A 21,874-nucleotide genomic window follows, 5' to 3' on the forward strand; every position below is an offset into this window, starting at 1 on the left:
AATGATAGAATATGGATTTATTTTGATATAACTTATGATCAAAATATTGTCACTTTCAGGCGTTATTGACTTGGCAATGACATGGACGTACAACTATGTAATATGGTGGTTTTGCTTCTGCAGACCAAGCTTAACCAAGGTATTATCAAGGTGGAATTTTGGTTTAAATAAAATGATGAAAAGCTAAGTAGGAGTGTCTCTGTTGACTCATTTGATTAAGCAGAGGAAGATGAACTAAGGTCACATCTTTGTTATAATATAATTGTACGATTCCAGGAAGTAATTGTATGATATCGAATATAATTAACAAAGATACGTGGGGTTGACAATTGGTTTGAGATTTTGTGGTTTAGTAATCACGAACACAATTCTATTGGTTTATAAGAATAAGGCAAAGCGTTGAATTTAATGCCAATGGCATTGAATAGTAAATACTGAGGAAAACTAAAGGTTATTTCTTTTTTGTACTTCAGTTTTAATAGTTTAGATTATGAGTTACCGTTTTAACAAAAGTATATATTTTCTAAAACACCACCTAATATTAAGTGTGACACTAATTTATCGATAAAATAACGAACCAATATCTGGATATAAACCAAGTGACGGTAGTCTACTGCCAATCTCTTGGAGTTTGGTGTGTATCCACATCAGTTCTGGAGTTCGATTCTCTCTAGGAATTAAATTATCACCACTTAGCCAGTTTAGGCTTGGGCTTCGGCCCAAGTGGTTTACATGGTGGACCGTAACAGATGATCGGTATATCTCATATTATTAGTCAAAAGGTATTCCAAACTCGGATCAAGCAGTGTGATACGCTTTTGGACTAGTTCACTTTATAACACTAAGTGCATTCCTCTCCGAACCGACCGGATAAGCTGTTAGGGTGTATAAAAAAAACTGGATATATATCCAAATATAAGATGATTCAGATATTTGCATGAGATAATCTTCTTTTATTGAACTGTATTGGATTTTCTTGATAAGCGTTACAAAATTTTAATTAAAAGCTGGCTTCACATTTCAATCACTAAAAATCCAATTCCCTTGGGGTAACAAACTCGAATGCCACAAAAATAAAAACCAAATCGCCAGAAAAAGGGTCTGGATTTTAATTAATATTACATCAGCAGTCAGGCTTACATGAAAGTCCGTAAAAGGAAACGGCAGCTTTTTGAACGTGAAAGTTACAAGCGTTCCAGAGAGTTTATTTAAGTGCAAGAGTTTTCGATATTGTACACTGAACATAGTCGATATCAAGACCACATTCAGTCTTCACTTGTCCAAACACACGTACATGCACAAGGTACACACATATCTTGAACTTAAGCAGTGATCACGACAATATTCACAGATGAAAATGAACAGAAGCCAAGAATAGGGTCGAATTTGGGAGTAAAAGGAAAAGGAAGCCGAAACTGAGTTCTCTTCATAATTTTGTACCATGATTTTTCAATTGAAAGTAGTTACATGGATTTCATTATTTACTTAATCCTAGTTAAGTCACTTATATTCTATTCCCTCCGTTTCATTTTACTTGTCGTTCTAAACTTCGACGCACAAATTAATAAAACATTTAAGTTTATCTATTTAATAGATAAATAATACACATAACCAGATTTCAACCAATAGGAAAATAGATTAGAATAAAAAGTCAATAAATTTTGCATTGAAATCATAAAACGACACTAATTTTGAAACGGAAATTTTGCTCTAAAACGACATCTAATTCGAAACGGAGGGAGTACTATATAGAGTTCATAATTATATGAAATTTATATTAAAAATATATATATAACTATAAGGATATACGTTTCCACGTAGACCAACGTTAAGAGACTCTATATATAAGAAGAGAAACGGCTAAGTTTGCAACATCTACGAATCTCATCAGCTTTCAAGAAATACATAACTTTTTATTAATCCAAAATATAAGAACCAAATTAAATGAACGTGAAATTTTTCATCCTCCTTTTGACAATCTCATGGTTGTTTAAGAAGATTACTTCACTTCCTCCTGAATCTCGAGTACTTGATCGTCGTAGTTTCCCTGATAACTTTGTTTTTGGAACTGCTGCATCTGCTTTTCAGGTAATATTTCAGTTGGTAAAACTTGAAAAACTCCATTAATTTTAATTATGAAAGTGTAATTGGTTATGGACTTAATTATAGTTTTGGCAAATAATGTGAAATCGAAGAATCGTACGTACTTGTATGTATTATTCCCTATGATGTGGATTTAACATTCAAATCAAATTTTAAAAGCAATAAAAAGTCATCATATTATATATGTGTTGCAATTAGGACGATGACGTTGGTTTTATTCTTCACCTTTGTAGTGTCACAATGAATTATAAATAAACAATTGGTATAGGTATAGGCATATAGCTTTGTAAATATCTATACTATTAAAATAGAACTCATGATTCAATTCATGTGTAATTTTTTATTTTGTATCATCTTTAGAAATTATTTAAATGACTATTTTCTTATAAATATTTAAATTAATCAAATTATTCTAAAACAAGTAAATTAAATAGATATTCCTATATTTTATGAAATTATATCTGAATAAAATCTTTCATATCTTTTTATTTACAATATAAATATATATATATTTTTCCTTAAAATAAAAAATTTAAAAATTTAATTAATTTCTTGTTCATTTATAACATATATGCACATTTCATTTTTTACTCAAAAAACTTTTAAACATTTAGTTAATTTCATGTTTATTAAAATAATAAATGTATGCTTTATTTTAATTAAAAAAAATCTTTAAAAAATCTAATTAATTTTTTAATTATAATTAAACTAATGTAAAATTTTGTATTAATATTATGATATTAATTTAATATAATACTTTTCAATAAAAAAATTGATTTTTAACTAATAAGATTTTCGATTTAGAATTTTGTATCACATGATTGAAAATATGCTATCATTGACAATTCAAAATAAATAAATTAATGTATTGCATGTGAACTATAAAATTATTGTCTTTTAAAATGTTATATTAAACAATTAGTAATATGGTACATATTAAAATTATATACAATTAATAATGTAAAAATAATATTTATGTGTATAAAAATGAAAATAACCACCTGTACTGGTGAAGATCTAGTTTTTTATTATTATATATGCTGCTAATGTGTCTAAGCTCGTCCAAATGTATATTCTGTAGTACGAAGGTGCAACAAGTGAAGGTGGAAAATCGCCAAGTATATGGGATTACTTCAGCCACACTTTTCCAGGTCTCTAATACTATTTTTTTTTCTTTTGTAACTTGTACTATTAGTTGTTTATATTGCTTACATATATCTAAAATTATAAACATGCATATATATATGACAAAATATATATACGTATAATGATTTGTAAAATTTCGAAATGCAGAAAGAACCAATATGCAGAATGGAGACGTGGCGGTCGATTTTTACCATCGTTATAAGGTATGTATTGTCGATGATGTTTTTGTGTGTGTTCAAATCGTTATTTTGGACCCATCATCTTACGTTACTAAATATTTAAATGAACAAAAATATTATGAACCAGGATGATATCAAGCTGATGAAAGAGCTAGATATGGACGCTTTCAGATTTTCGATTTCATGGGCTAGATTAATACCCAGTAAGTAAACGTACGTTATTTTTATTACAATTAATATTATGAGAATATTTTGGTGGATTTTCTTAATTTTTTTGGTATATTACTTTAAAGGTGGGAAGGTAAAGGATGGAGTAAACAAAGAAGGCGTAAAATTCTACAATGCTCTCATCGACGAGCTTATTGCTAATGGTAAGCTGATTCAAACCCGTAATGAACATTAAGTATATTATATACGTTATAGTATATCTTATATTATCTGGTCCGTTGAGAAAACATATATGTGCAGGCATTCAACCTTCTATGTCCCTCTATCATTGGGATCATCCTCAAACTCTCGAGGATGAGTATGGTGGTTTTCTAAGCCCTCAAATAATGTAAGAGAACGTAACAAAATACTCCTAGGCATATCTTATTAACTATCTTTAGTGTTTAGTCTATTACTGATATGCAAATTTAATTCTCTTAAACAGAGAAGATTTTCGAGATTTTTCAAGAGTATGTTTTGAAGAATTTGGAGACAGGGTTAAGATGTGGACTACTATAAATGAGCCTTACATCATAACTGTTGCGGGCTACGATACTGGCAACAAAGCAGTTGGACGTTGCTCGAAATGGGTGAATAGTCAGTGCAAAGCCGGTGACTCCGCTACCGAGCCTTATATTGCATCACATCACCTTCTTCTTGCTCATGCCGCAGCTGTACAAGAGTTCCGAAAATGTAACAAGGTGCATAGACAGAAGCTTTTATTTGGTAATATATATATTCTCATTTATTTTTGTAACTTTGGTTTTCTAAATCAATCAAAAACGATTGATAACAGACTTCACAAGACGGACAGATTGGGATAGTGTTATCACCGTTGTGGTTTGAGCCTTACGACTCTACTTCTCTTGAAGATAACGAAGCTGTTAAAAGAGCTCTTGTCATTGAGCTAGATTGGTAAGTTGTTATTGAGTTTACATCAAATGCACAAGTCAATGTTAGTAACCAAAAGATATTTATTTATTATTATATTCAATATGTATTTTAGGCACTTAGATCCAGTTATCCACGGAGACTATCCAGAAATACTGAAGAAACAACTCCGAAATAGATTACCATCTTTCACTGCAGAACAATCCAAAATGTTAAAAAACTCATCGGATTTTATTGGAGTAAACTATTATACTGGACGCTACATTGCTCATCTTCCTTACGTTGACCCTGCACGACCTCGATTCAAGACTGATCAACAGCTAGAATGGAGAGGTAGTAAGAATGCTTATTTTGATATCCAATGATGATATTTTTTAGTGAAAACCAAAAATTCCTAAACTAATAGTTACGTCTATGTTAATTAACAGTAACAAATCACAGTAATCACCAAATAGGACCAGAGGTACGTACTTTGTAAACTGTTAATAAAGCGAATTAAAATTTTACATATGGACTAAGATTCTAAGAATATTAATGTTCTTTCTTTTGTTACACAGGAAGATCGAGGCATACTCCACTCAGTACCAGAAGGTTTAAGAAAAGTTCTTAACTACATAAAAGATAAATACAGTAACCCTACAGTCTACATAAAAGAGAACGGTGAGTATTTTTGTTTAGATTTTTTTTTCTTCTAATAAACAATAAAGAAATTTCGGCTTGTTAACTTTTGTTTGCAATAATTATTATTTTCTAGGAATCAATGACTACGACGACGGTACAAAGTCACGAGAGGACATTCTCAATGACACTTTTAGGATAAAGTACCATAAGGACCATCTCCAACAACTCCACAAAGCTATAATGTAAAATATCAGTCCATATAGTTTTATAAAACGTGTCCGATTGGTTTCAAAATAAAATGCAAACAAAAAATGGCCTTTTATTACCAAGTTTATACATGATCTGAATGTGTCTCTTATTGTTACAACAGGGAGGATGGATGTGACGTCAAAGGATATTACGCATGGTCTTTGCTAGACAATTTTGAGTGGGAGCATGGATACAATACTAGATTCGGTCTGTACTATGTTGATTACGACAACAATCTCGAACGGTATCCCAAAGATTCTGTTAACTGGTTCAAGCGATTTCTCAATAGACTTGACGTAAAGAGTGAAATAAAGAAGGAAGAAGTATGGGATGTGTCACGTAATAATAAGACTCTTGATGATGATGCAAAAGGTTTCGAGGCATCCGTTCGCACGATTATCTATCATACGACGAATTCATCGAGAAGAGAAGAAGAAGAAGAGAAGGATCGTTTCACTTTGGAGGTTCCTTATAATCGGTTGAATTTGTCGTTGGGTTCTTATACTTCTTTTGGACTCTAGAAATACTTCGTGGGTAAAAATTCTTCAATGGATGCGATATGCATATGGATTAGATTTTTCTAGTAATCAATGAAAATTGTCGGTGTAAGAAAATGGTTAAGTTCATATTTTTTGTGTATTTTAGTCGGCATTTTAGAGCATAATCAACCGGAAGATACTATGACAAGAGTTTCTCAACTTATTTATTATAATCATTAAATAACACAACCAAAAATTAATTATAAAATGATTTCACCAGTCAAAACATTACAAATATCATGACAGCTTCTCAATTTTGAATAAACTTCTTTTGTTTGAGAACAGTATCTCCTATTTTCTCTGTTTCTCTCATCGGTTATGATATTTGAGTTACTTAGACCATGATTAACCCGGAGTTCTTAGAGTGAGATTCTTACCGGAAGTTAAGAAACGGTTTCTTAATTTTTAACTAAAAAAGCTAAGAACTGGTTCTTAAAATCCTTATTTAAGAACCAGTTTCTAGCTTTTTTAGTTAAAAGTTAAGAAACAGTTTCTTAACTTACGCTAAAAACTTTTCCTATGAACCTCGGGTTAATCATGCTCTTAATGTAGATATTATATTTGGTTACAGTTTGAGAATACATATAGCCTTAGACTACAAGTTTCTAAATTATTCAGTTTTATATTATTTAAAATTATTATGTTCTATATGGTATATAACATTTCTAATAAAATCGCAAATTCACTAAATTATTGATACACTAAAATTTTAGTTATGCTTTGAACTTTATGTAAAAAGTTTCATTTGCTATATTATTATACTCACTTTCAACACCTCAGAAAAACTTGAAAGAAGTTGGTGTAAGGGACAATTAAAAAGAAATAAAAAAAGGAAAGACTAACATGTGTTGTTGATGGTTGTTGATCTTTATTTGTCAGAGCCTTGTTGCGAGCTCAATTCTAGTTTTGTGAGGATAGGATGGAGATACCTGTGTTTTGGAGTTAATGCTTCTTTGCTGGTCGATTTCCGCCGTTCTGTTAGTAATAGTCATGGTGTTGGAGTGGTTTTCATCCAGTTACCGGCTGTGTGAATAAGACGTGTGTTTGGGAAACTTTTATAGGCTTCCCTGGTGCGTATAAGGCGCGTAGAGAACCTACTCAAAGTCCAATGGCAAGTCTTAGTTGGGATTGAAGGGTGTTTATAGTGACGGTTAAGGATTCAAACCTCTTTCGACCCAGTTTATGTTTTGGTGATGTTCGTGTGCTTCCAGGTTATCTCGCTGCTCTTCTTATCTTGAGGTTATTGTTGATGAGTTTTCGCTAGGTAACCTCGTCTTTGGGTACAAGGTTGAAGCCTCCTCTCATGTTGTTTTGTTCTATTATCATGTCTCTCGACATCTTTCTTTTTCTTCGTTGTTGTTAGTTTTGGGGGTTTGTGTTTTGTTCCTCTGTTGGCTCTGGGAGGTATATATTACCTCGCCGGCTCTTGGCTCCAGACAATGTCTTTATTGTATGTGTGTAACCGAATGTTTGATCTAATCTTAATCTACGAGATGACAAAAAAAAACATGTGTTGTTGATTATTTTTAATTAGTTTCACTAATATTTATATTATCATTATTAGTTTTGATTGTTGACGACAGCACGTATCTTAATATTAGCTGATGCGGGCATGAGAGAGATTTTTAGATTCAATTACTAGCGCTGGCAAAAACTTTCATAACATGTCTCTTAATTTTGTTAAAATCCAATTACACATTTAACAAGAAAAAGTTAAATAATCTAATTACACGATGGGACAATAACTAACCCCACAGCCACAGGTCCATTGTCACCACTGGATCTATCTATCTGCCGCGGCCAGATACAAAAAAAAAAAAGAGAAGCCATTAGTCGTTTACGATGAACAAAAACTAAAATTTGGTCAAAGAAAAATTCCTGGCTATTGAGGATTTTCACCTTTTCAGTGGCTGAGTAATGACATTGAAGTGTGAACTAAAAAAATAATAATTCATTTTTGCTGTTAAACAAAACAAAATTAGGCTCGAATGACCCCTTCCCATAATGAAAATGTATATAACCTTATTCTACCCTAAAATCGTAGTAAAATTACGTATGAGATATTCTATCCGTAAGAAAATCAAGTTGTCAGCGTTTCTCCGCATTGATTGAAGGTAAATTAATTGATTTTTTCTTTTTTTTTTTTTGAACTTAAGGTAAATTAATTGATGAGCATGTGAATTTGGCCTGATCAAAGCTGCTAAGTGCTAAGCATGGTTAGACGTATCCACGTTTAATATTAGTACATTTTAAAGTTTAAACACCAGGTTCATAGAAGCAGTTGCAAACCGCAAAGTCGTAAATTTTCACGATATGTGGTTACATAATTTTCCGGGTATAAAAATATATAAAACGATTATTTTTGTTGGAAACTATAAAATGGAATTTTTAAACGTCAAAATAATATTTTGTAGATAACTGAATTTGTTTTCAAGCTAAATATGATTTTTTAAATGTATGGTAAATTTAAAAAATATTATTATTCCCTATTTTACCATTTCACGTAGTATATTGTGAATAGTATATAACCGCTGGACCCGCATGAAAACATGAAAATAAACTTCATACTAGTGGTTTCTTCCGGTGTGTGCAATTCATTTGATATGACAAGGACGATTATTTCAAAGACACCAAAATAGTCGTTGAAAGTAGGCATGGGTTCGCGGGTCAATCCGCCCCGCACGATCCGCTAACCCGCGGATCGTTTCTTTTTTTTTTAGTTAAAATTTCGACCCGCTCAACCCGCAAAGAAATAAACTAATACACCCGCCCCGCTTTATTTTGCGGGTAACCCGCGGGACCCGCGGATAACCCGCGGATTATATTTTTAATTAAAATAATAATTATTTAATTAGTTTTTCTATAAAATAATATATTTATAAGTAATTGTTATATTTATTTTTAAAAATTTAATTATTTTTTTAAAAAAATAATTATTTTTCTAAAAAAAATCGAATTTTTCAAAAAAAAAGATTTTTATTATTTTTTATTTTATTTTGCGGGTTGTCGGGTATCCGCAAATCAAAATCCACCAACCTGCACCCGCCCCGCAAAAAATAGTCTTAACCCGCACCCGCACCCGCACCCGCGACTTGATTTTTTCAAAACGCTCGACCCGTACCCGCCCCGCAGCGGGTCAAATGGGGTGGGCCCCACGGGCTTTGATTTAAATTTCCAGGCCTAGTTGAAAGTCTGGAACATCATGGTCCAATGATAAACACAGACTCCTTCTTGCACTTAGGTTGCAAGTTCAATTCCTGTCGGAACTACTTCATAATGTGTTTGGACACCACACATATATGATCCCATGATTTAGAGCCTATTTCCATATCCGGAGAAAAAATCTATACATATAAACTGTACTTTCTTTTGAAAATTAATTTCTATTTTTTCATAAGTCCAAGATATCCCCGTGTTGAACAAAAAAATGGTTGTTGAAGGAAAAATGACTACTTTTCAAAAGAAAAATGTAAAGGACTAACATGTGATGATAATCTTGGTTTCATTAATACCAGAAAAGATCTTCGTTTCATTAATTATTTTCATATTATTTATTTAATATTTTACACCTTGCGCCATGTATGCTATCTACCTACTTAATAACTAGGTGTCGTAAAAAATTTAAAATATTTTTTAACAGATAAATATAAATTATATTTTAAAATAAAATTTTATTAATATTGTAAATTTTATTTTTCGTATCAATATTTTAATATAAATTTGATTTAATTAAACATAAAAATTATATTTAAGAATATCCATGTATATATTTGAAATTATAATCTTAGATAGATTTTTCTATCTATTTATTTTAATTAAATATATTAAATAAATTTGTAAAAGTCGCATAATTACCAAAAATTAAAATTAAACAATATTTATAAAATTTGTAGATACATAAGAAAATAATGATTTTACGATTAAAATTTTATAATTTTCTAAAAAAATTGAAAACATTTTTGAAAATTTTAGTAATACAATTGTATAATTTAAAAATATATAATTAAATTATATTTCGAAATTATAATGTCATATTTGAATATATTTATTGTAATGATGATTTATGAGTTATTCTCATATTCTAAAAAAGATTTCAAAAATATAAATTGACATGAAATGTAATATATGAGTTATTACCATATTTTAAAAAGTTTACCAAAAATATAAATTAACATTAAATGCAATTGTCCATGTCATATTATGATATACTCCCTCTGTTTTTTAAAGATGGATGTTCTAGAGAAATATTTTGTTTCCAAAAGATGTATTTTTCATGTTTTCAAAGCATATTTTGTCAACTAATAATGAAAAATTGTGTGTTTCAAAAATATTAATTACATTTCTTTTAATCCTATTGGTTTAAAAATATAAGAAATATAAAGTTACAAAAAACTATGCATTAATAACTAAGTTTTAATATGGTTTCTTAATAAGTGTGAAAATCCTAGAACATTCATCTTTAAAAAACAGAGAGAATAAGACATGTCATCAATTTTGGTAGTCATGTTATATTTGTTTTGTGAAATTGATTGTACAAATGACATGTGGCAAAATCACTTCGTAAATATAGTATAGGATGGTAAAAAGTCTAGTCACATTAAAGCGCCGGTAATAGAAAAAAATCATTTAGTCACATGGTGATTTATTTAATAAACGGTCAAAGAAAGTGAACTGGTTTACTCGGTAAAGATTATTTAATTTCATTGTTTAATATTTCCCACTCTGTGTCGCCACATTTATGCCCTAGCTTTCTCTCTATATAAGCTCTTCTACATGGCTTTGTGATTCTCAGAATACCATTAAGCCCTAATTACTTTCTGAGTATTTATTTGATAAGTCTCTTTACTAGGCTAAGTAAAATGGCAATTAAGCTTGCACTTGTAGTGACACTCTTACTAGTCTCATGCGCTATTTCAAAGGGAAGATCCCTTAGATTTTCGACAAAACAACTTGATCGTTACAGTTTTCCTCCTGGTTTTAGTTTTGGTGTTGGTTCTTCAGCTTATCAGGTTAGGTGGTTTTTATGTAATTGTGTTGCTTAAACAATTTTATGACGTTGAACAATATAGCTTGTTTCTATACTGCCTAACAATATTTAGAAACAAGTGAAACTAATATTTCATGATAAATTTATGTTCATGTGATGCAGTATGAAGGTGCAGTCGCAGAAGGAGGGAGGACACCGAGCATTTGGGACAACTTCACACATGCATATCCAGGTCTACATTTAATCTAACTCCTTTATTGTCTTCACTGTGCTATTAATCAATATTAACAATTTTTATGGTCTATTGAGAGAACTAATTATAGATATGTCTTCATTAACACGTTGATAAACTGAAGTATTTTTGCTATTATAAATAGTAAGTAACACGATAAAATTTTACAGAAAGGACGAATATGGAAAATGGAGATATAGCCGTTGATTTTTATCATCGATATAAGGTATGATTTTTTTTCTTTGTGAGTAACTATTATTATAATATGTTTATACTTTATAGCCACAGTAAAAAAACATTTAAAACGTGTTTTAAATGTAAATTCTTGAAAAAGTAGGTGGACGTATAAATTGGCCTACACCTTGATTTGTGAACATCATGTCCTTTTTTTACGTTTAACTAATATTTACCATGCACGTACCGTGCGAGCAGGATGACATCAAGTTGATCAAGAAAATGAATATGGACACTTTTAGATTTTCCATCTCTTGGTCAAGAATATTACCAAGTGAGTATTACTTTAAACTTTGACTCTACTTACGCTTAATAACTTCATAATATGTCTTGTATGCATGCACATATATCATTTGTTGATCTTTCAAAATTTGAATATTCAGGTGGAAAACTAAGCGGTGGGATAAACAAAGTAGGAATTCAATTCTACAAAAATCTCATTGATGAAATTATCAAGAACGGTGAGAACCATATGCTTAAACGAGTGTGTACATATATTAAATAATATAGTCCAAAAAATCTCTTATTTCTGATCATAACATATTCAATCATATTCACAGGCATAAAACCTTTTGTAACTATCTACCATTGGGATATCCCCCAAGCTCTAGATGATGAGTACGGTGGATTCTTAAGCCCACGAATCATGTAAGCTATATATATATTCTTCCATTACTTACCATAAAATCAACAACGTATAAATCTAATTTTGCGTTTATATTTTGTTGACGTGTGCAAAAACAGTGATGATTTCCGGAACTTTGCAAGAGTGTGCTTCCAAGAATTCGGTGACAAAGTGGATATGTGGATAACGTTTAACGAGCCATATATTTATAGTGTTGCGGGTTATGACAAGGGTAATAAAGCAATGGGACGTTGCTCAAAATGGGTAAACAGCTTATGTGTAGCTGGTGATTCGAGCATCGAACCTTATTTAGTCTCTCATCATCTTCTTCTAGCTCATGCTGCAGCCGTTGACGAGTTTAGAAATTGTGACAAGGTATACTATCTCAATATACTAAAGGGTTGTGACATATATATTAACCTTAAAATATATTAACTGTAAAATTCGTTGTGATAATATATTTGTTTTTGCAAACAGATCTCACAAGATGGTAAGATAGGCATAGTGTTATCACCTTTTTGGGTCGAACCTTACGACGTTGATTCCGATGCCGATAAAGAAGCAGTCGAACGAGCTCTTGATTACTATCTTGGTTGGTAAGTGTTCTCATTTACAAGATTCATTAAAAACTCATATAGGTTAATGTAAGAATTAATCCGCTTATCTTTGTTTCTTTTGTGATTTATGTAGGCATCTTGATCCTCTAATCTTTGGAGATTATCCAAAAACACTTCGAAAGAACGCTGGAAATAGATTGCCTTCTTTCACCCAAAAACAATCTGAAATGATAAAAGACTCGTTTGATTTTATTGGAATAAACTACTACAGTGCTCGATATGTCACACGGCAGCTTCGCAGCGACCCTTCACGACTTCGTTTCACGACGGATCAACACGTGGAGTACAAAGGTAAGAACCTTGAACATTCAAAAAAGCTTAGTACTTTTCTAGTTGGAGCGTTTTAATATACTCACTCCGTTTCATATTAAGTGTCGTTTAAAAAAAAAAAATTTTTTTACAAAATAAGTGTCGTTTTCGATTTTCAATGCAAAATTTATTTTTCTATTGGTTGAAATATGGTTAGATGTACAGTTAATAGTATTTTTTTATAGGAAATGTACAAAATTAATTGTTTTCTTAATCCGTGTGTCGAAACATAAAACGACAGAGAGAGTACTAATTACCCTAAATATTTATCAAAATTAATGCTTTATTTTTTTTCCTTCATTATTAGTGAAAAATCGAAGCGGCGATTACATTTCTACAGAATCGGTACGAACAACAATATCTCAAAAATATATTGGCATGCCTGAATTACAATGTTCATAACAAAGCTTAACAGAGAGTTTATTCTTTGCTTCTTCAATTTCAGGATGAGTTAGGATTTATCTATGTATATCCCGAGGGCATACGAAAGCTTCTAAATCATATTAAAAATAAATACAACAATCCAACCATCTACATAACTGAAAACGGTAAGCGTTTCAAGAATTAATCTCAGCTAGCTTACAAATTACCTAATTGAAAATATTCCTTTAATTTTATTTATTCAGCTTAATAACGAGTTCTATAAATTACAGGTTATGATGACTACGATGTTGGGACTAAGCCACGTGAACAACTATTAAAGGACATAAAGAGAATCGAATACCACGAGCAACATCTTCAAGAACTCCATAAAGCTATCACGTAAGATAACTACATAAATATTAAAAAGCCGAATAAGACCATGACTAATAATCTTAAGTGGAAGGTAACTAAATAATTTAATTTTTCCCAAAAATGCAGTGTGGACGGGTGTGATGTTAGAGGCTATTCCACATGGTCGTTGTTGGATAATTTCGAATGGGAACGCGGATACACGATGAGGTTTGGTCTTTACTACGTTGACTATGCAGATGATCTGAAAAGATATGCTAAAGATTCAGCCAAGTGGTTCAAAAAATTTCTCGAGAAAAGGGAGCAATCGACACCGTTGGACATGTACAAGAGTATCAAGAAATGGTTGTCTGTGCTGCAGACGATATAACCGAGTCCTTGTCTATGGGAAATGATAGAAATTAGATGCATAGTTGATACGCACGCAATCATATTTTGTACAAGGTTAATTTGTAATTTTTGCAGCAGTACCCCTAGAACAGTAAATTCTGGATCTTTGTACATGAAGTATACTATTATGATAAAAACAGACCTTGTATTTTAATAGGTTCCACAATCTTTTTCTTTCAATTTGATAGTTTGATTGATCTAGTCAACTACATTGGTTATATTACCAGTAAGAGTTGTGATTTTGATTTACAAACATATTTAAGTTATTTATACAAAGAGTAATACGCAGAGAAAAAATTACGACAAAAAGATTCATATATATATATATGTATTTCATTGTCGGTAACTCTCACATTTTACTATAAAAAAAAATTGATACGAGTAACTAAAAGTCTAAACACACACAAAAGAATATTGGGTAAGAAAAAGAACTCAAAGAGGAACAAAAAAAAGATACGAAATAATATATTTCTATGAAATAAAAAAGTGACAAGATCAAATAAAATAACTAAATTGTTATGAGAAAAAACACCCTTTAAACGATAAGCAATAACTTATTAGTTTAAATATGGGCTTCAATCAAATGTGATCTCTGGTGTGGGCTTCGATCAAATGCGGGTTTCCAGCTTCCTTCTATCTAAGAAGAAGTAGGTGGCCCAAATAATGTAATCAGCACTAAAACTAAAGGGAAAATTTGGATAAATGCACTTCAATAAGAATATAATTTGAAAAATACATCTTTGCTTAAGCTTTTTAAAAAATACACTTATCTATATATAAATTTACCAAATTGTCCAATCTTAATAGTTATCAATTCCTATTAAACAATTTTTAAAAAAAAACTATTTTAAAAGAAAATCGTTAGAGATAGGAAATTATTTGTGAATCCACTATTCAGAATTTCTTCCAACTCTTTCATATACACATGAAAGTAATCTTTCGATAAGACTTCAATGCAAGCAACACCATATGTTTTCTGTGACTTTAAACTGTTGGTATGTGTTTGTTCTTCCTCTGTCTTTCTTTTTCCATTACTTCCTTTTTGAATCTTGTACTCCATCTCTATATAAACAACATAAATTAAAAAATTTATAAGATACACGAATCAAATCATTGGCTCAAACAGATTTATTGGATTTTCATGACACGTGAAAAAAGAAGAACAACCCGATGAATAATAATCAGTGCAATTCTTTTTCATATTCAAAATCAAAAAAAAAACACATATCCGAATACATCATATTAGCTAGAACTTACTTGGCTCCAGTAGAGAAGATGAAAATTTTGTACAGACAAACGTGACTTGCTTTTCTTTTTTAACAACGTGACTTGTTTATGTAAGTTGAAGAAAATAAAATAAAGGAAAATCTGTATAAACATCATGATAAAGTCAAAACAAGTCATAATTCACATGTTTATCTTTGTTATTGTAAAATTTAAATGGTAAAATCACATATTTATCTCAACACACATATTTATCTAATTTTAATGATATTATTTTATTGATTTCGAATTTATATATTAATTTCGAATTATATCTTGGATAAAAAGGTCAATTCATAATTAAGGAAATGTATTTTTCAAAAGTTAAAATAGAAAATGCAATTATCAAATTTCAAATTCTAAATAGGGTATTTTGCAAATTATCTCAAAACTAAATATGTTGTATTTTGGCTTTTTCTAAAGTAACCTAAAATTTAGGCTATTTTAATCTTATAATCCGGTTCAGATTTTTTCTAGATTTTTACTAAAATCAAACCGGTATTGAAGTTTTCTCATCTATTGATTTGATGGCATTAGGTTTTGATTTATTGAATAAAGAAGAAAATGCTAAATTTCTATCTATAAAAAGTTCATTTAGTTTTATGTTAAGGATTTATTCTTAAATCATGTCCCATACTACTCAATGGTTCACACATATCTGAGACACAAAACTTGTTCATCCAGATCGCAACCGATGCGTCTGGGGTGGTTCTGGGACCTATAACATCCACTATGAAGTATCGAAAACATCTCCGGTATAGTTTACAAGATCACTCACTTTTTCTATCTCTGTTTTCACAATCTGGGAGAGTAAAAAGAAGAAATCAAAAGAAGAACATGGCTAGATCTAATTTTAGTGTAGTGAGTGCAAACAAAATCTCACGTTGGAAATTTAGATAAATAATGTCTAGCATATAAAATGATGTCCGACTCTGATGCATACAAGCTTGTTAAACTTTTCTCTAAAATGAATTCGATTAAGACTCAAAAATTATAGTCTACAGTGAAGACATGACACTCTGAAACATCAATGTAAGTCCCTTACTGGTAAATTATTCGAAGCGATTCAATAGTCACACCATGGTGGTTAAACTTCATAGAGTAAAATGTACGTAGCTAATTGTTAAAAAATAAATAAAATAACTAATAAGCAGCATGGTGTGATGAAAAGTATGGTTACAAAAGTCTGTATCCCTGCTATTGAAACTTCAAGTCAAGGCATGGTCAATTATAATAAGTGGTTAGTATTCATGATGTTGTTGTGTTCATAAGTCTGGAGTCAAATGAAATTGTACATATGTAGGTGGTGTTTTCAGTGTGTAACGCAAAGTTTCCACGAATATTTAATTACTGTACGAGGACCATTCAAATCAATAGAACTACACTAATACTTTTCTGTGTCAGCTAAATAAGTATGTTCGTTTCTATTTTCCACAGCCATGTTCCACGTTGAATGGCTCTATGCTGGTTGCCAGCAGGGAACGTAAAATCAACGTCTAGTGGTGTTTTTATACTTTGTTTACACTAAAGTTCGTTGACCGTTAAATTACATTTCCCTATTCTCATAATTCGTTACCTTAAGTAGGCCTAAGACGGATCGGATATCCGAGCAATTTTAAGGTATCCGAATCCGGATCCTTATCCGGCGGATCCATAATTTTATTATCCTTATCCGGATCCGGTGTTCTCGGATATCCGGGTGTCGGATATTTTTCTAAAAATTGTAATATCCGGCAGATATCCGGATCCGGATTTGGATCCTTAAAATAAATAAAATAATAATAATATTGTATACAAAATATTAAAAATAATTTAAAAATAAAAAAATATATAATGTTTTTAATTATTTCTATGTATAATATTACAAAATTTACATAAAATTTACATATACTATTATAAAAATGAAAATATATTAAATAAAGTTAGTTTTTATATATAGATATTACTATTTTTGAAATAGTTATTAATAAAACTTACGGATCCGGATATCCAGATTAAAAAATCAAGATATCCGGATCCGGATCCGGCTTTGACAGATCCAACATTTTATTATCCTGATCTGGATTCGGTCCTTCTAGATATCTGGATTTTCGGATCGGATCCGGATCGAATCTCGGATCAAATCCGGATCTCGGATAAAAGTATCACGCCTAACCTTAAGTAGTTTTTGTTACAAAGCTTACGTCATGGTACCTGATCTCATTTATAATATGGGCCCTTATAATAACATTTAATTATGTAACAAAAGTAGTTGAGAGACCACATGTCAGTTTAAAAAGAAGTTGGTGAAAGCATGATAATTTATTAATTTTAATAACTAGTCCTTGTGTGTTCAATTTTTTCCTATTGTTAAGCTAAGGAGAATAGTCTAAAGATTAGTACTGTTTAGATTCCGTAATTAGTAAAGCCTCTCTATTAGTTTAAATTAATATATGCGCGGTTATATTTTGACTGATTGACCTCTATCTATCTGCATGTCCCCCCCATCCCCACCCCATAAAAAGTCTCCAAGAAAATTCATATTCAAAGTCAAGCAACGTGAATACTTTTACCAAACAACGTGAATACTCGGAGATATTTAAGTTAATTTATGCATACATTCACACAGCTGTTGCCAAGTCATGGATCTAATTATCTTAATTTTCTAGCTGGTAAGAACATTAGGCAAAATAACATAAATTAATTTTCTAAATACAGATGAAATAAAATAAAAGTCGTGACGATAAATTTTAAACATGGTTACTCGAAATATTGATAAATATTGACTCAGAAATATTAATAAATTACAGCGTTAGAGTCTGTCTTTTTTTATTTTCCTTATATAATAATTTGTTTTTGGTCATGCTAAAATAGAAGAACCGATGTGAATATTTCATAAACATTATTTGCAAAGTGCACATGTGTCACTCTTACATTTATTCTCACTAAGAAAATGTTATAGCATCTACTTAAATATGACATGGCACATGCCTAAATACGACTTGTAAAAATTTTTTGTAAAAAAAATTATTTTTGGTAAGATTTATAAATTTTGGTTATGACTAATAACTTTTATATCATCAATAAAGTAAACTTTCTATATATTTTTTTTTTTTGAAAAAAAAAATCAAATATTTAATAAATTGATATATCACCATTAAAATAAAATACATATCACATTAATATTAACTAAATATATTTACAACTATTTTTTACATCAATTATATATCATATTTTGTATATATATAATCAAAATTAATTGTAAATTTACATTAACAACTTAATTCATCGGTTCTCTAGATTAATTAGCATATTATTTTTACCAATTTAACGTATTTTAACTAAAACCAACACAAATGCAAAATTTATAAAAAAAATTATATATTAAATAAAGACATTTCTAAAATTAAAGAATAAAGAAATAATTTAAATAAATAATAATTAAATACATTATAATATAAATAAAAGTATAATTAAAATTTTATTAAAATTTCAAATAAAATAAACAGAAACACATAAACCAAGATTGTATTTATGAATTTTTCCGAACCGGTGAAATTAAACTATAAAAATAATAATTTTAAAATTTAAACTTTTTAAAATAATAATATTATTATATATATATTATTATTTCTGCCTAAGGCGCAGGAAAACTCTTAGTTTAACATTCAAACTTGAGAAAACTGATTTAAGATTTAAGAGCTAGGAAGTCGAACTATTGTTGCTGATTGTTCCACCAGTTCAATTTATGACTTTCTTTTACCGGTATTGGGCCGTTTGTAGCCGCCGAAAAGCAAATAAAAAGGTGAAATACTTTTGATTTTACTTTTCAACAAAAACTTTATGATTTTATTAGTAGCAGAGAAACAGTGCAAAAAGTTGAAAAGCTCTGGAGATCTGCTTAGCATCCCAATGATGCCGCCGGGGGATACCGCTTCGGTGACCAAACAAATCCTGGTAAAATTCTTGTTCAGAAACTTAAAAAACTAACACAAAATATGACATTATAAACAACAATCTTAAGAAACTCAAGGCCACATCAAAGCAAACTTTTCTAAGGGGGGTGTCAACTGTCAAGAACCATAGTGTCCAGAATCTCGACGTGACGAGGGCAGATTCGCCGGAACTGTTCTTGATTTTTAGTTAGGTTGATCCTTCTGATAAAGATAGTGTGTAGTTTTTTATGTACAGTATTAGTACCCAAAATATTCTCCGCAAGAAAAAGATGATGAGCTGCGATAATATGAAAGTCATCTACAGTAATCAAAGGTTAAAATAATATACAGAATAAAGTTAAGATAAAATAAGTTTGAAAAAGAAAAGTTAAGATAAAATTTATAGTGATTGATTTGTTTGGTTTCTTCTTCAATACAATGCAATACTCTAAAGAAAAACAGAGACTGAGAATCAAACTACCCGCTACTATCTGCCACCATGGCACCATATATATATATTTAAGGGAAAAAAAGTTCTGATTAGATACTTCTTAAACATCACGAAATCGTACAAAGTGGTTACTGTTATGGTATGAAAATATGTATGAAGATATGGATAAAAATCTAAGATTACAACTATTACAACTAATCAAACTTTTTGACAATTTTCACGCAGAATAAAAAAATAAGTAAATATATTTTTATTTATATTTATTACATCTATCTAAGCAATATTATTTAAGATAAATAAAATTATTTACTAAATCAATGCATTTTGTAATTAATATTAAAATTATAACATGCATAGGAATTATAAAATAACACTATTTATGTAACAAAAATTATCAAAATGACCTTTTTGTCAATCATAATGAATAAATATCAGTCATCAAATATCTATATAGAATTTTAAGTATTTAATCAAGTTGGATTACCAAAAGGTGTTACTAAAAAAATTTTTTGCACTCTTTGTGATTAGCAAGCATTAACTAATAATTTCTCAAAAAAGCATTAACTAATAAAGTTATATTACCCTTATATTCAACAGTCATTTTGGTATAGTAAAACTATTATATAGTATCCGTTGGAAATTTTGATCAAAAGCTGGTTCAAAGTCTAGTGAACAAAATGGACCAAAGCTTTAAACTTCCCGATAAACAGATACGTACGAACAGAACTAAACATTAGTTAAATGTGAGTTGGTTCATTTACTACGCTAGCGTGAACAATACTGGAGATAATAAACACAATGAAAAGTCTATCGCTAGACTTAATATTTTGTTTAGTTTGGATCCTTGTTAATTATTATATTCCGTATATAGTATAAAACTAGAGTCAGAACCTGCACGTCCGTGCGGATATATATATTTTTTTAATAAAATAATTTTTAAAATATAAATTAATTTTTATTTATGTATACAATTTTTTTGAAAATTTTATATATATTGAAATTTATTTTTATGAGATTGTACTAATCTTATATTCACCGATTATTTTATTTATTTATTTAAAAATTTAACATCATATTAATAATTTGTTTTTAAACATTAGGGTTTTATATGAATTATTACAATTTTTTTAATCTTTTTAAAAGTTTGTATTCTTGAAATATTTTATTTTACTAAATTAAATTAGCTAATTGACTAAATTAAATTAGGTAATATTATATTTTGAAAACATATTTTATTTAATGTATTATAGTTTAATTTGGCTTTTGCAATAATTTTTTTTATTCCACACAGAAAATTTTATTGTTTAGATTTATACTATTTTCTGTTAGAAAAATATCATATATTAATGAATTTAGGATATTTTGTTAAATTTCTAGCTAGTAGTTTTTTTTTTTTTTTGACATCAACAAAAGAAAACAGACTCATATAATGGTAGACTTTTTAATGGTAGATAAAATTAGGACTCTAAATTAATAGATTAGATATTAATCTCTTCTCTTTCAAATAAATCTCTAGTATATTGAAAATCCGGCCTTTCGATTCATAATTCAACAGAAATGTAGTTTTTTACAACAAATTTGGAGTTTTTTTTAGTTAATTTTAATAATTTGAATTTTAGATTAATGAAAACTATCCTAGATTTTAATGATGGGTTAAGTAGAGTCTCGTTTGTGGTTTTTCATGTCACATAACAGAATAATCCGTCATATTGTTTTTAAAAAAAATCCGTCGTATTTATATATATAATATAAGCTACCTATTATATATTTTGTCTATAATTTGTTATGCGAGTAAAATATTATTTTAAATCATTTGATACTGCAAATAAAAAATTGTGTTCTTATAGTTAAAAAAAAAAAAAAGAAGACCAAGACTAGTCTAAGGCTTGATTATTGAGAGGTTTTAAAGGTGGAGTTATTAACGGAATATAAGAATCCGTCTCTTAACTTTTAAATAAAAAATCTAAGAACCGGTTCTTAAATAAGAGTTTTAAGAGCCGGTTCTTAACTTTTTTAGTTAAAAGTTAAGGGACGGGTTCTTATATTCCGCTAAGAACTCCACTCTAACAACCCCCAATAATCATGCTCTCAGAGCATCCACAATGGTGATACCAATTGTGGAGTCCTTAGGAATAAATTATCTTCTTTTTTTTTTGAATAGTTAAGGACCCTTGTGAAAAATGTG

General features: G+C 29.7%; 2 protein-coding genes across 2 annotated transcripts; both read left to right on the forward strand.

Moving 5' to 3' along the window:
- The first annotated feature begins 1,901 nt into the window (after positions 1–1,901).
- LOC106340037 (beta-glucosidase 28-like) lies at positions 1,902–6,062 on the forward strand. The gene is made up of 13 exons (XM_013778906.1): positions 1,902–2,088; positions 3,185–3,254; positions 3,397–3,452; positions 3,556–3,631; positions 3,722–3,799; positions 3,897–3,984; positions 4,081–4,336; positions 4,432–4,550; positions 4,642–4,859; positions 4,955–4,989; positions 5,084–5,186; positions 5,281–5,389; positions 5,518–6,062. Exons 1-13 carry the CDS (start codon positions 1,945–1,947, stop codon positions 5,915–5,917), a joined length of 1,752 nt encoding a protein of 583 aa, XP_013634360.1. The 5' UTR covers positions 1,902–1,944; the 3' UTR covers positions 5,918–6,062.
- Positions 6,063–10,794: 4,732 nt separating this feature from the next.
- On the forward strand, positions 10,795–14,041 carry LOC106340598 (beta-glucosidase 32-like). The gene is made up of 13 exons (XM_013779450.1): positions 10,795–10,944; positions 11,085–11,154; positions 11,325–11,380; positions 11,587–11,662; positions 11,772–11,849; positions 11,949–12,036; positions 12,133–12,388; positions 12,491–12,609; positions 12,704–12,921; positions 13,247–13,284; positions 13,385–13,487; positions 13,593–13,701; positions 13,801–14,041. Exons 1-13 carry the CDS (start codon positions 10,795–10,797, stop codon positions 14,039–14,041), a joined length of 1,602 nt encoding a protein of 533 aa, XP_013634904.1.
- The last annotated feature ends 7,833 nt before the right edge of the window (positions 14,042–21,874 follow it).

This window comes from Brassica oleracea, chromosome C4, assembly GCF_000695525.1.
Source record: "Brassica oleracea var. oleracea cultivar TO1000 chromosome C4, BOL, whole genome shotgun sequence".
Lineage (NCBI taxonomy): Eukaryota > Viridiplantae > Streptophyta > Magnoliopsida > Brassicales > Brassicaceae > Brassica > Brassica oleracea.